A 16,422-nucleotide genomic window follows, 5' to 3' on the forward strand; every position below is an offset into this window, starting at 1 on the left:
TCTCCTTTATTTCTAAAGAATAGTTTTGCTGCATATAGAATTCTTGGTTGACAGTTTTCTTTCCAGTATTAAAATATGTCATCCCACTGCCTTCTGGCTTCATGGTTTCTGATAAGAAATAAGTCATTAATCTCTTGACGATCCCTTGTATGTAATACGCTGCTTCTTCCTTGTCGCTTTTAAGAGTCTCTCTGTCTTTTTCTGTTGTCAGTTTGATCATAATATGTCTCGGTGTAGATCTCTTTGTATTTACCCTACCTTGAGTTATTGAACTTCTTGTATATTTAGAGTCATGTCTGTATTTCATTTGGGAAATTTGGGGGCAGAATTTCTTCAGATATTTTTTTCTGCCCTTTTCTCTCTCTCACCTCACTTTTTGAGGTTCTCATTATGTATACATTAGTATGCTTGAGGATGTCCCATAGTTTTCAGGTTCTGCTCAATTTTCTTCATTTTTTTTTCTTTCTGCTCCTCAAACTGGATAATTTCAATGACCCTATTTTCAGGTTTACTGAGTCCTTCCTCTGCCTGCTCAAATCTACTGTTGAGCACCCTAAAGGAAATTTTCACTTCAGTTATTGTACTTTTTAGCTCCAGGGTTTTTATTTGGTTCTCTTTATTAGTATTAGCTATTTGTTGAGACCTGGTTCTGGTTTCCTTTAGCTCTTTTTGCATATTTAAGACAGTTGATTTAAAGTCTTTGTCTAGTAAGTCCAGTGCCTATGCTTTTTCAGGGACAGTGTCTATTAATTATTTTTTTCCTATGAATGGACCATAAGTTTCTGGCATCTTTGTGTGCCTCATAATTTTTTTTTAAAGCTAAACATTTTAAATATAATGCAGTAACCCTGATAATCAGGTTCTTCCTCCTAAGGTTTATAGTTTTTGACTGCTGATAGTTATAAATTGTTGTATGCTTAGAGACTTCTCTAAACTATTTTTGTAAAGACTGAATTTTTTTTGTATCTGATTTCTGTTCCTTTAGTTTAGTGATTAGCTAGTGGTTTAATAGATTTCTTCAAGCATCTGGAGTCAGAAAAGAAAGAGAAAATGAGAGAGAAGAGACTTGAGAGGGCAAGATGAGATGAGAAGAAAACAGAAGTGAAATGTTCTCCAGGTCTTTGAAGATTGGCCACTCCTTCAGTGCTTGGCAGTGCCATTTACAACTCTGCCTTAGCCTTCACTTCCAGCTGCCCCTGAGCTGAAAGGTCATCTTGAGGTGAAAGCATACGGTTTCTCAGGTCTTTTCTGAGTGTATGTCCTGTCCTGAGCCTGCATGTGGGTTTCTAGATTCCCTAGGATACATTGAAGCTATTTAAATCCCTTAATCCCCAAAATATCTCACTCCCCAGCTTTCCCCCCAGGTTTCCCACATGTCTGTTTGCCCCAGCCATTATCTTTTGCCTCAGACAAGGCAGCATGTTCATTTATTCATTGTTTGCAAGGAATACCCTCTGTGTAACTGCTTTCCCACCCTGAGAAGGTTACCAGTTGGGTGAAAAAGAGGCAAGTCCTTTATGTCAATCCTTCAGGGAGCCCCCAGTCATTCAAAACAAAAGAAAACCTCCAATCCTGAAGACCCAGGGCCGCATCCATGGACCCACACCAGGAAAACAGGTGATTGCCTTCAAGATCGTCACCAAGCTAGGGTGGGAGATGGGGAAAAGGTCCGTTGAAACACCACCAAGCTCTTCTACCATGTTTCAGTTGATTTTTTAAATTATTATTATTATTAAATGTTTTCTTGGTTGTTGTGAGCCTTTTACTATTTTCCTTGGCTCCGGGAAAGTTGATTTCAATAGTTCTGCCTGTCACCACGCCCCGGTAGTTCTGTAGTGGGATGGCCCTTGTAGTTCCCTTCTCCAAAACAAGACTTTTCACTGGCATCACAACCCCAAAAGAAAGAATATAAGAAACAGTTTTAGCAGAGGGTAGTGCCTTTGAAATGCCTTTAAAACTGTCTCTCACAGTTTTATTTTACTGGTGACTGTGTAAATTTGAATGTGTAAGTTTTGTTTCATGGTATTTGTATTATAGATCATATTATTTATTGTCACAATTGACAAAATTTAAATTCTACCAGTAAAGCACACTATTTAAGTGCCTAAATTAAAATCTTCTAAATATAGCAATTACTATTATTTTTTAAAGCAACAGAAGTGTATATCAAATCCGAGAGTGGGATAGCACATCATCATTTGTATTGCATAAGTCACCATTTGTCTACAGCCAGTTCACAGAGCAGCTCTATTTAGGTTTAAAAAGGAAATGGTACCAGAGAGGTGGTTAAGTCGCAGGACACAGAAAAATAGTGTCTTTCCTCCTTCCCTTAGCATCCTTTCCAGCCAACCAGGTTAGTGTCATTCATATACCTTTCCAAATTAAAGGCAAACAGGTTTTTCCTGGCTTCTGATGTCGTTTATCTCTGGTAAACCCAGACATATGCTCAGATTATTGTAGTTCTTCTCTGTGCAATATACAAAGCAGACCGCATTATTTATTCTCCAAATTTAGCTGTAAATAATTCATTGCCAACTTTTTTAGTAATAATATTTACCATAATGCTCAGTGTTTATTGAGTATCAACTCATTCCAGGCCTTATACTAAGAATTGAATATATGCTGTCTCTGATTCTTACAGTAATCCAGTAAATTAGGAGTCAGTGTCCTCATTTGACAGATTAAGGACATTGAGATTCAGATTAATTTAGGAACTGTAAGTTTAGCCTTACAGTTTGTAAATGGGGAGAGCCAGGATTCAAACTCAGAGCAATTCATTTTTCATTAGTCTTTTCTTTCTAAAATTCCTTTGCCTGCTCATCTGTTTTCTCTTTCAGATGAGTTTTAGACTTGGCTGAGTTTTAGACTTGGCTTCCCAAAATCATTGAAAAGACTGTTACATGCAGTAGTACAGAGGGGTGAAATGTCTTGAACAAGAAAATTTAGTCCTGTGAATATCTGTATATTTTAGATATTTAGTATCCAGAACAAAAACTTTCATGTTGTGTTAATGTGCTAATCTTCACGTTTATAATGATGAGACTCTTGGCCACATGCCACACTTGGACAAATGGCGTGGTTTATTTTTTCAGAAGTCATACAGATATTCACCCATTCACCTGCACGTTTCCGTAGGCTTATCTGTTGCACATGGTTACGCATTTAGTTTTGAGACAGGTCTTAGGTTAAGCAGCTGGACTGGATGGAAATGAAAACTGAGAATTTAGCTTCATTCTTAGAAAGTTGTTTATCCATCAACAAAAGGAAGTGAATAAATAATAACTTAAAAATTTAAGAAATCATCATAGAATCCAAAACAGGAAACAAACTGAAGGGAAAAAATAAGTGTTGCCCATAAAAGTTATTATAAAATGTGTACATGAAGGTTTTATCACAAAAAAATTCTCTTCACTCAGAACTTGTTTTGCTCTCATTTTAATTACAGTTCTGATAAGTTTGGCTATCTGTTCTCCCTTTCATCATCAACCCAGAAGCAAAAACTTAGAATGTGGAGGACCTTCACAAGAGACAGACACGCTGGTAGAAATACAGAGTAGCTGCTCTGAGCATTATGATAAACCTGACAGGAAATAAATCCTAAAAGCTGTTATCTCCTTGAGGGTAGAAAACAGGTCTGCCTCATCTTCATTGAGCCTAGTGAACACCAAATAAATGATCATAATAATGGCCCAGACTTAGATGATTATAATCTAGGCATAATAATAATAACGACCATGAATCATCCATCGGTAGAACATATATTGTGCTTACAAAGTCAAGAAATATAGTGTTGAACATACATACATACATTAAAAAATACATATATAAAAATACATACTATTTATAAAAATAGTTCAGGTCTTTAAATGAGTGAGAAGATGGTATCTGAAGTACTCACTTGTATGGATTGACTAGTTGTCTAATGTTTACTGGTCTCAGGTGTTCCTGTGGTTGTTTTGCAAAGTCTGCCTTGGAGGAGATATCGTTTCAGATATATTTACAAATTATCTCCATTTTTATTTACTTTTAACATCATGAAATATTTACCTTGTTATCAGAAATATTCTTTGAGCAAAGTTCAAACTCTAAACTAAAATTGATTTATAGACATATCAAATAATAACAGTTTTTTACAGTTTTTACACATGAACGAAACAACATAATTTCACTCATTCAACCCCAACTACTTAACTTAATCCAGTAAGGTAGGAATTTATTAGTTAATAGAGATACCAGTTCTTTTAACTTTTTCAACAGTGTTCTGTGTTTTCTAATCTTTTAATACAGTTTTCTGGAAGTGTTCTTAAAATATATTCAGAGTATTTTTCACAATAGTTCTCATAATTTTAATGAAATGGATCTAATTTTAAAATGTAACATGTTATGTGTTAATTTTTGTATAGTTTTTTTTTTTTAACCATGCTTTAATTATTTTGATTTCTTTTCCCTAACCTTTGCACTGTCTCCCTTGCTCTGTTAGCATGAGCTCTTAGTCATGCTTAGTAGGACTTGGGTGTCCTGTTCCATCATTCAGCTTTACTATTCTGCAGTCTCTTGACCTGTGTTTCCTTATTTGTAAAGTAACCATAGAGAACCCCATAAGCTCTCAAGTTTTCTGTGTTTATAAAACTCTATAATTCTACATTGCAGAATGTTTCTTTGGCTTTTATAATAAATATTAATGTAATTTGAAGACTTTATGAGCTATTGTCGCCTTAATTTCATGATAATCCTATTACTTTTGATCTGTTTCCTATGTATAAAAAAAAATAATTTCACTTTTCCCACATTCTTTTTTATAGAGTCAATCCATTTTGGGAGAGGATTGAAAAATTACATGCCTTCAGCCAGTCAGTAATATGCAACATATATATGTGTGTTATTGTTTTTCTTCTAGAACAAAATTAAGAACCTAAGTTATTAAATATATGATTTTAAAAATAATCTTTTCAAGTTTTGAAGATCAGGATTTTCTCATTAACTAAGAGAAGCAGATTGAAGAAAATTATGTAACAGAAGGGGAGAAACTTGAACTAGAAAAGAAGCTTTTATAATTCTTGTTTATAAAATGATGATTTTTTTCTTATTACTTATTGTAGAAAGTTCAGAAAAGCAAATAGTAAGATCATAATTTACCCATCATCTCATCACCCAGAGGTAATCACTTTTAGTATCTCAATTGATCCTACCATTTTGTGTGCATATATGAAATCAAGCTCTATATTATTCTTTTTGAAACCTGAATTTTCTTTTAATAATATATTATGAATGCCTCTCCATGTTCAATAAATAAACATCAGTATCATCATTTTAAGAATCATATATATATATATGCACAGATAGATAGCCAGATTACTCTCCAGAAAAAGTTCCTAACCATTTATACTCCCCTTGTGATGAGGGCCCATTTTTCATCCCCTTATTAAAACCATGAAGTTTTATCATTCGAAAAAAATTTTTTACTCAATTCGGAAAGCTCAAATAGTGTATCAGTGATGTTTTCATTTGTTTCAAGTTACTAGTAAGATTTAACACTCTCATATGTTTATGATCATTTTAGTTTCCTAAAAAGGAACTAGCTTCAGAGATTTATTAGATAAGAACCTAATAATAATAAATGCCTGAGTGAATTAGTGCTGAGATAAATTTACTCACCTAGTAAAGATGTGATTATGAGAGAGTTTGGGCTCGTGTGGTACGTAAAACCTGGTTGGTTTTCTTCTAAACCCAGCAGACAGTCTTCATCACAGACGGCTGCCTCATTTTGGCTGGTTAGTCGGTTTTCCTCAAGAGAGGCCCAGAGCTGGAGAACAGGTTTTTACAGGTCAGAAATGGAGACAAAACTGAATATTGAAAGTTGTCCAGAGTGTTCCCGTACTCTATCTGACTTGAGCCAGAGCCATGCACTTTGCTTTCAGAAATATCAATTAACTCGTATATTTTTGAGAGGAGAATATCCTTTTCAAGCCCTGCTGGGTGAATGAAAACCTGCCATTTTTCTACCTGATCGACTGACCTGAAGGGTTTAGGGGATCACCCATCTTCGTTTTATTTTTTTTCTGTGATATATACTAAGATGTCTAAGCTTATCAAAGACGTTTGGGAACTGGCATGCCTACAGTGCCTGTCAGCAGGGTGCCTCGTTGGCCGCAGAGATGTGTCTGCATCTTGGCCCCTGCTTTGTTGCAGCCCCAAATACTGTGCTACATACACGGGTAGAAGTGCAGAGTGGTTAGAAAATCAGACTGTGGCGCCTGACTGCCTGACTTCAGATCTTCAGTATTTACTATCTACGTGCCTTAGGCAAATTACTAAACCTCTCTGTGACTGTTTCTTTTCTTCTTCTTTTTCCTTTTTAAAATGAAAACAGCTTTATTGAGATATCATTTACCTATCATAGAACTCACCCATCTATGTATATAGTTTCGTAGTTTTTGTATATTTACTGAATTGTGCAGCCATCATGATGATCTAATTTTAGATCATTTTTATCACCCTAAAAAGAAAACTGTCATTCTCTACCCTCCTCAACCTGCCCCCTGCCCCAGCCCTAGAGAAGCACTAATCGACTCTTCACCTCTATGTTTGCCCATCCTAGAAATTTCTTATTAATGAAATAATACAGTATGTGTTTTTTTGTGACTGGCTTCTTTTACTTAGCATGTGCTGTTTTCAGGGTTCACCTATGTTGTAATATGTCTCATTTCTTCTTATTGCTGAATAACAGGCCATTGTATGGATATGTCATATTCTGTTTATCATCAACTGATGGACATTTTGTGTTTCCAGTTTCGGGCTATTGTGAATAATCCTGCTGTGAACATTTGTATATTTACGCCTGTTTCTTCAACTATGAAATGAGTCCCATCTCCAAGAGATATAGAACAATGGCTAGTAGAGAAGGAGTAGACAAATAAGTAGTTGCTAGCAAACAGAATATTAGAGTTTGAGTCTTCATTTAACATCATTTACAGAATTTGGTTTATTTATTTAGATTGCTAAAAGAACACATCTCTAAATGTCTTCTTTTACTTTGCTCCTGAGTTTTCTTGAAGTTATAATTTTGAAAAAATGCATCCAGTCAGTAAACACTTTGTGAACACTTGCTGTGTGTCAGATACTGTGCTGCGTGCCAAGTAGGATTAAAAACAAAGAATAAGCAAAATTACCAAGAAGTGCTTCAGTTTATGTGTATATTTAGTTTGCTAGTGTATGATCTTTGACCTGCCAGTAGGGAATGAAACTCAGGGTCCCCCATTCCTGTCCTTGTTACAAATGCCACAGGTTTGGGGGTCTCTTAATCTATTCCCTGTATTGTCTTGTCTTACTCCTTTTTTGAGCAACATATCTGTGTGTGATGTGGCTCGTTGAAGTTAACCGTTTTGTGAGGTAAAAGCAAAATTACGTTAGTCATGTCTAGGTAGAGACCTCAAATGGTAAAACAAAAGGGGGGGGGGGGGTAGTATCCTTAGCTGTACCTGGGGTTAGTGAATTGGTATTTATTCCAATCTAGATCATATAGTCCTTAATTTTCTCAACTGGTAGGTTTCTTCTTTGTATGTTCTTTTTCAGCTTCCAAAACTATTGTTGAACTGAACTCTCAGCAAAAATAAGAACCCATTTAGCTACCTTTATTTTCTTTCTTTGATTTTTGAGAACATAATGATTCTTTGGTGGCAGTTCATTTATTGAATATTTTGCTCCTGTTATCATTCTCTTCCCTACAAGAAAAGAAATACTTTTTATGCTTTTCCTTATTTTTTCAGCACTTCAGTAATGTTTCTGTTTTTCCCATAATATGTAAAGTGACATTGCTATATCATTTTTATCTTAGTCTTCATTAAGATAAAATGCATTTGCAGCTTCAAGAATCATGTTGAATAATGTAAGAGGACCTCTAGTATTAGCTATAGTACTGTGAAATAAATTTGAGTTCTGTTATTTGTTGTCCATTTCTGGAATTCATCTTGAAAATGAGGAGGGAGGTATATAGGCACCCTGTATTCCCACAACAACGTCTTATAGCTTATTTGGACCCTAGCTAATTCTGTGCCAATTTTGTGCTGATCATGTGAAAGTGTGTTTCCATATATACAGGTTTTATTGTTTGCTCTGTTTTCACTATTTGCTGTAGTACAAGTCACAGCTTGTAAACTTGACCAGTTTGGGGGACTCCCATTTAATCCATAAGGTTTTTTGCTTAATGCATGCAGCAGATAGTAACTCATAGAGCTACAAAGCCAGGTGTATGTAACTAGTCACTGGAACTAGATTACTAGCAACTCTGTGAATGATCTGGAAGAAAATGACTATGAAGCTGTTATATGCATGCTCTCTTTAAAGCTACTGGAATAAAATTATTTAGTAAATAAAAGATGTTTGTTTTGTTCACTTGTCAGATTATGGCAACCTTAAGCATAATATGAGCCTGAAGAAGTTTTCCCTGTTTTAGAATTATTGATTTGAGGTGCATTTCCACTTTTCAGCAATAGCTAGTAGAGGAATATTTAATAAGGGTTGCAAGAGAACAAGTAGAGGACCATTGGATTCAAATTCAACCATTAAATGAATTGAACATTATTGTCATATTATAAAGTGCTTTTCACCCCTCCTTTCTCTTACCCATTGAGTCCTTTCGTGTTCTAGTTTGCATATTCCTGTTTGTGATGAGCTTGTCTATCTTTCTCCTCCTTCCTTTCTTTGCTTTTTCTCCATAAAATTTTTCTGTTGTCTAATAGGAATTCTGGGAGGAAGCTGTATGGCTCCTTGGGGCTGCTGAATTAGTCTGTTCAGCAGCTATCATTTACTTTTACCCAGCAGACATGATAATGAAGTAACCATTTAATTAAATATCCATCTCCCAGCAAGTCAGAGAACTATTGCCATCCTTTGTGAGGACACCACTACTACTTATGCAGTTGAGCTAAGTTCATTTTGTCTGATACGTAAAATGTATTCGAGGTCAGATATTAATGTTTCAAACTCATTTAATCATTCCAAAATATTTGTAGGTATATTAGTCAGGATGACATATTTGTTACCAACTCATACTGGATAAACAAATAAGTAACTTAACTACTTAGATAACTAATAAATCCAGGAGTAGATCGCACAAGTGAGCCTAGGTGCTTGAACAGTGTCCTCCAGAATCCCTTGCCTGCCATCTCTCTGCCCTGGCTCTCTTCTCTGTTGGCTGTGTTCCATGGTAGGCTCACTGAGGTGGTAGCAAAGACAACCATCAGCAGCTTCAGGTTTATACTTTGCCTGTTGGTAATGCTGGTATAAAGAGTGTTCTACTCTTCCAAAAGTTCTAGCAAGATTTCTGGGAAGGGTTCTTTTCGTTGCCTCCAACCATGAACCAGTCATCGTGACCTTCTTTACCCAACCTACATCAGATACCACCCCTGCTCTCTACTCCCGAAACGTCTTTCCTGGCTGTGGGACATGAGTGGTTCCTCCATGAAAATATAGTTTCCAGAAAAGGTAACCGATATTGGAAAGGCAGAGACCACTGATGTCTACTGTAGTAGAATGTAGAATGAGTTTACTCTGATACATAACAGTTTTCTATAAAAACACATAAACTTAATATATTTTTACATGTCAGTCTTCTCTCCTCCAATTAGATGGTAAAGCTTTTAAAGAGAATACCTGTCTTAATATCTGTTGGGATCTCTAAAATGAATATGGCACCTGCACATGGTAGGCACTCCGTAAATGTTTATGGATGAACTGAAACAGCTGAAATGGTGATTACCTTCTAGCAGTATGTTCATTACCGTGTTGATGGTAAATAACTCTGGATTGAGAATAGGCATGTACACTGTCCTATTTAATGAGCAAAAAGAGAACTCCCTGGCCAGTATCAAGTAGTATAGAGCTAGTGGGATGTTTAAATATAAATGTGGTGCGTACAAGCTATAGCCACAGAATGTGCTTCATAGAGTGTAGAGGAAGAGATTAAAGATTAAAAACATTCTTCTTGATTCCCCAAACTGGCTCTAGTTCAAATAAAATTTTGTTTAGCTCCTAAAGGCAACTGTGCCAAACATTTCTTGGCTCTTGAACTATTTGATGTCCAAACATTCAAGAGTAGGAAAAAAAAGTGACGGGAAAAAAATCCTCATAGAACTTCCTGTGGCAGGTCAAAGTTTAATCACAGCAAATAATGCAGATTTCCCTTTTATTATAACCACAATAGAAAAGCAAGTCTTGTGTTTATAAGGCCTGTTGTTTGGGAGACCTTTGTAAATTGTAGTCTTTGGAAATCCCAAACCTATTGGATGTAATCCATCCATTAGATGAAGGCAACTTGCCTATGCAATAGATCCAGAATAGCAAGTTAAATAGAGAACATGAACAGGAAGCAGTCATTAAGAATTACAATGGGTAGGATGCAGAGTTAATTCACAGAGATATTTTATTATAAGATAATTATATCACTAGGACAGCTGGAAAGCAGAGTGCTGAGCTGGACAGCCGTGCTTGTTCTCTGCCCTGCAGCTGGGGGGTCAAGACAATAGAGACAGCAAGAGAACTTGCTTTATGGGATAGTTAGGGCCTTGGATCACTTAATTGTAAAATGATAACGATATATCTGCCTCTTTTGGATTGTGTTTTGTGCAGTTCAACTGAATTCAGAGCCTTAGTAAATGCTGAGAGTTACTTTTCCCTTGTTTTTTGAACAGACACTTGCTTAGACCGCATTTAGCAAAACAATACAAGATAAATATTAAGTGATAATTTTCTTTTCCTCTAAAAGTCATCTCAAATATTTTATTCATATTCAACACAGTGCAATTAACTTTTTTCTTATGGAACTATAGTTGTGCGGTCTTTGAAATGGTATTTTTGCCAGTTTGCTGAATATCTGGCCCAAAAATTAAATAGAGTTTTAGAACATTTTAGTGTTGGCCAACACAAGGACTCATATGATTGAAATCATTTTCCAGTGCTTATGTTCACATGTTCACACATGTCTGGCACTTTTGTTTTGCGAGTGTAGGGGTTATATATAGGCAGCCTGGCCACATTTCTCATTGATTTATACAAGTATATTACAGATTGTTAACCTTCAGCCAAATACCAGGAATTTCAGTTTTTGTTTAGCTTGCTTGCTTTACATGAGATTTATTTGATACTTTAAAGCATCTGTCTTCTCCTTATTGATCCACCAAAGTGACCATTATTTCATATGGAGTCGGTTATTCCAGAGGGAGCCATTTTAGTAAAAAACGATCACAAATATTATATTCTAATTCCTAAGGTTAATATACTTACATCTGTTAATTCAAAATACATTTCCTACCCTTTATGACTAATATAATTTAATTTTTACTGTGAAAATATTTACTAAACAATTAAGTCAGACAAAATTTCATACCTTAGTGTAAAGCAGTGTTTTCCAAATGTTTTCTATGGAATGCTGGATCTGTAGAATGCTGATGGCCATCATTAGGGCCAAAATGGATGGTATCTTACAGGTCATTTTAGAACCTTTACTCCCCTTAATTCACTTGTGAATCTTTATGAATGTATTACACTCCATTTCCCACCATAATTGATAGTGGCGCCTTAAGAAATATAAAAGAATTATCTCCTTGAACCAAGATGGGACAATTCCACCAAATACTATTCTTTTTATAGCCTACAAGAATAGGTAATGATATGCACTTAAACGCACACAAGAATGTTCTGCTCTAGGCACTGTCTTAAAAATTCCGCTTTTCAAACATTGCCAGTTAAAATGTGTGTCATTTCTCCGTAGTTTATCATGTAGGGGGCAGCTGGCAGTAGCTTCAGTGAACTCACCTTTACAAATCTAGAGCATCCTTTGGAGGTTCAAGTGTGGGGTACAGCTTCTTCAGATGGCCTCAGTGAATCTTAATATTTTGAAAAGGGTGGTATAACTTTGAGGAAAGTAACTTGGGTGGGTTAGATGTTTTTCTTAAATTGTGTCATAAAAAGCATACTTGAAGGCAGTTTCAGTGAGATGAAGCAACATGAGCAGGCTGTTAGGTAATTTCTAAGACAACGGTTTGGGGAGCAGGTGACCCTTTCATTCAACTGTGTTTTATGATCCCTCATTCTGCAGTTATGTCCCTGTCAGTTTTTTTTTTTCTTTTGGAAATTACTAAAATGTCTTATATATTACAAACTATTAGTAAGGAACTACAGTTATTGAAATCATTGTTGACCCTAGGCAATGATGAACATTGTATTTTTCCATTAAGGAAATGTATTCATTATAATGGAAAGCATTTTAAAGTAATATTTAAGAAGCACAATTGTAATAGTACACTGTGTGACCTAGTTCCCATTTCTGTACTTGATTTTACTGCATACCATTTTTGGTTTTGCTGTTTTACTTCATTGCAAAAATAGAAGCAATAGATATAAAGAAGCTTGGTGATTGCAGAATCCCTTTTTCTCCTGAAAAAGGAAGAGAAAAATTGAAATTTTCAAAGTATGTGGGTTTCATGAAAAGATGGCTTAAAATTACCTGGAATTACCAAATTGAAACACTTGTTTTGAAAACCTTCCCAAGTCTCATCTATGTATTGTGAAATATATATTGTTTATATAGATTTAGCTTAATTATAGTGTTCTTAGCATATTTTAAACTTTGAATTCCCAGAGAAGTAACAAGTGTTCTGGGGTCCAAATAGTCCAGACATGTATGTCGTTGGGTAGCATGTGGAAACAGCTATGTGTTAACCATTTAACTCAGGTAATATACAAAGTGGGTAATTGAGAGTCCACCTTGAGTTTTGGTAATTAGGTTGTTTGCACATTTATAGTCAGTTTCTTTAAAGAGGGTGTTTATTCAATTAAAAAATGAAAGAAAATAATATGAATAGCATTTTATTAGCCTTTTTGTAATATTTACATTAAATTCTTAACAAGAAATTTCCTTTAAAAGGCTTGTTTGTGAGTAGTTTAATTCTGCAAAGATTTGATGAGTATTTTCATATGCCAGACAGTGTGCTGTAGTTGAAACCAAAGCAAAGTTTGTCCTTTGAGTTGAAAATTCTTTTTTTTATTACTGAAGGCTTTGATTTTCAAACTTGAATTTTGAATTGGTTGCAAGATTTTATGGAAGAAATTGAGCTTTCCCATCCAAACTTAATTATAATGCTCATTAATCTGTCTTTATCATTTAAGAGCAGTTTGATTATCAGTACAGGATTTGTTTGTTTGTTTCCCCAAAAAAAGAATGTTAAAATTCTACAGTTTTGATTAACATTGCATTTGGAATTTTGAAACTAATCAAGAAGTTATGCCCTTTCCAGGAAATGATGTGCTTCACCAGAATGGGAAAGCTCTCTTAGAAATAAACCAAGTTTGAATTCTCCATATTCCATCAAACTTATTCTCACAGGCATGTTTATAATACCTTAAGTTGCAAGAAAATCTTCGTTGCAGAGTCTAACAACTCAAAAAAATGTTCACCCTGGCTCTCTAATAATTCCCATCTGTAAGCTAAAAAGAAGCCTATTTTGCCTAGGCTACAGTTTTTAAAGTTATCTCCATCAAGTTCTGCCTGAGGTCTTAACTAAGGAAATTTTCTAAGCCAGCATTCTCATGCTCCAATCATATTGCTTCCTTTCCGCTGCTATGGATGTCATTGCCGCGTAACCAAGTGCTTCAGGTGTTCCTCTCCTGAACTTCCATGTTGATATTAAAGTATCTTCACATGTGATCACAAAGAGGGTCAAGACCTGCCTTTCACCCTCCCCCTCTGATGTGATAAAATTGTGGGTTATGTATAAAAGATACAGATAATTCTTTGTTTATTGTCACCTACTTAATATCTCTTTCCTTTTTCTTCTAGGTTGTTTGATGTGTGCACAGTGTCACGAACAGACAGAGAAACCAAATTAACGTTAGTGTTTGAACATGTTGATCAAGACTTGACTACTTACTTGGATAAGGTTCCAGAGCCTGGAGTGCCCAATGAAACCATAAAGGTACTAAAAATCCTCTCTCTCCCTGTTCAAGCAGTCATACTATTGTGATGTATTCAGCAGTGGCCTTCTTTCCTCAAGAAAATTGCCAGAATTAGAGCTTTTAGAACTCTCTGTATAAGTAAAAATAACAAATTAAGTGGAATATTCAAAGAATGGGATATATTTAGTTCATCAGTTTTAGTGGTAAGTGAACAGACCTCTTCTAATGCATTTGAAAATTATCTATTTGTGCATTACCTTGTCTTAGAAACTATAGTGTAGTAAGCACAGTTCAGTCTTTTTTCTGATGGTTCCAGGTCTCTGAGGGATATAATTTGAAATGTCATTTCTGAGTACATTGTATATAATAATTGCATACAGAGTCCAGGACGTACCCATCTTGTTTTTGACTAAATCAGAAATACTAATTATGAGGCCTTTCTTCCTCCATTTTTTCTCATTCATAAAACATTCATGGGGGTCTGAGTGCCAGGTACTATGTCAAATTCTTGGAATTCAAAGATGACTAAGGCATGCTTTCTGTCCTTAGAGGTCAGCAGGTTATATGCAGTGTATTGGCTAGGAATTCTTCCTTTAGGTATAATGGAAAAAAGCTACTTATAAGATTTTGTTGGTCTTACCTGCATTCTGCTTAACTGAACTTTCCAGTAAATATTTTAGGTCTGTGTACATCTTGAAACATCTTCATGAAGACTTCTTTGTTCATGTGAATTAAGTGACTTACTTAACCAGACTCCCTAGCTCATCATTCATTGTTTAGAAATATGTTATAGAATTCAACATTTTAGTAGAAATTATAGCTGAAAGTAATTTATTTTCTGAACAGAACAAAAATGGCTGTTAGTGATAGCAAGATGATGTTTGCTAGATACTGATACATTGAGAAATCAATATATTAAATAATTTACTCCCTTGATTTTAGAGTAATATAGGTCATATTTTCTTCCATCTGGTTTTTCTATCGAAATATGGTGCTCAGCAGTATTCCCATTTCTTCATGAGCATTTTAAGGGATTTTAAGGCCGTCTATGTGTAGGTCTTCCCAGTTAAAACCTGTTCTTGACCCTCTCCCCTTCTATCCCTGTACCCAACGTTTCTCTGATACTCTGTTATAGTCCTCTGGCTTCAGTTCTTTCCTTCATGTGTTGGTCCAAAACTCTGTCTTCAACATGAAAGTCAGGGCACAAGAAAGGCAGGGCACACGCCCTTTTCATATGCTCTGTTTTGTGGTCAAATCAGACTAATCACTATTCTCTTAGTGTGGCCCATGATTTCCCACCTGTGTGCCTGCTTCTCATGCCATTTATTTTGCTCCCACCACCCCCAGTAACTATCTATAAACTTTTCAGGGTTCATCCCAGATAATATTTGGTCAACATTTATCTTATAACACCTGTTCCAGATACCTCTTTATCGTGTTTGCTACTTTCATTTATGATTATTTATGTATATATCTCATCTGTTCATTTATCCTTGTATCCTGACAATGCCTTGCACAATGATTTATACACATAGATACTTGCTAAATAAGACAGGTTACCAAGCTTTCTTGGTAATTATTATTCAGATGATAATTTCAAAATCATTTCAAAGTGATGGTCTCTAACCATAGGCTGTTAAAATAATCATTGATTTTTTAAATCTATATTTCTAATTTCAAAACTTTCATCTTTGAAGAGTTCATAATTTTTTAAATAGAGGGCAGTTATACTATACATATCCTATATACTATACATACTCTATTTTTTAAATAGAGGGCAGTTACACTATACATACCCACCTATATAGAAATTTTGAGTTCAACATTAAATTCTCCTAGAATATTAGAGGCTGCCTAAGTGGAATCATTTGCAGGTGTATCTGTGTAGTGAATATGGTTGATAAGCCAGAGTGGTCAAGTAGAAGTAGAAATGAAGTGGAAAGACAGTACCCATGGGTGGCAGTGGAAAGGCAAAGAGGATAGAAAAAGAAATAGGTAGAAAGGAGGCCAAAAAAGTGAAATAAAAAAGGAGAGGAGGTGAGTGAGAGAATGACTGACAGGGCCAGAGTTGATGGGTGTGTGAGCTTGTATAGGTGTGTGTTTTTAACAAGCTAACTTGTTAAAAGTTAAATTTTTCTGAGTGTCTCCAGGGAAAGGAAATTGCTACTTCATTCCGTATTGAAGAGGAGATTGTCCCAGAGGCAGTTAAATTTATTCAGCCATTAGGAACTACAATAATGTATCTTATAGGGACCAAATTGGCTGATAGGAGTGGAGATAGGGCAAGGGGTTCTGGTTATTTAAGGTTTATGGTTAATGGTATATTGATGTTTTCATAGTAAAATAAAAGCATGGTCAACTGAAATATTTCAGGCACAGTTATTTGCATGTTAATGGTTAGTTGAACGTTTTTTGCTAACTGAAGGTTAACCAGAAGACCCTTTTTTGTTTTCATCCTTATTTCTTTTTTTA

General features: G+C 35.3%; 1 protein-coding gene across 3 annotated transcripts in view; it reads left to right on the forward strand.

Moving 5' to 3' along the window:
- Positions 1–16,422, forward strand: part of CDK6 (cyclin dependent kinase 6) — a 239,945-nt gene that overhangs the window by 52,188 nt on the left and 171,335 nt on the right. For all 3 annotated transcript variants that reach the window (XM_077123888.1, XM_077123897.1, XM_077123906.1), the window contains one exon: positions 13,835–13,970. In XM_077123888.1, coding sequence (XP_076980003.1) covers positions 13,835–13,970 — 136 coding nt within the window. The remainder of the gene's footprint in view (positions 1–13,834; positions 13,971–16,422) is intronic.

Source organism: Tamandua tetradactyla, chromosome 1 (genome assembly GCF_023851605.1).
Source record: "Tamandua tetradactyla isolate mTamTet1 chromosome 1, mTamTet1.pri, whole genome shotgun sequence".
Lineage (NCBI taxonomy): Eukaryota > Metazoa > Chordata > Mammalia > Pilosa > Myrmecophagidae > Tamandua > Tamandua tetradactyla.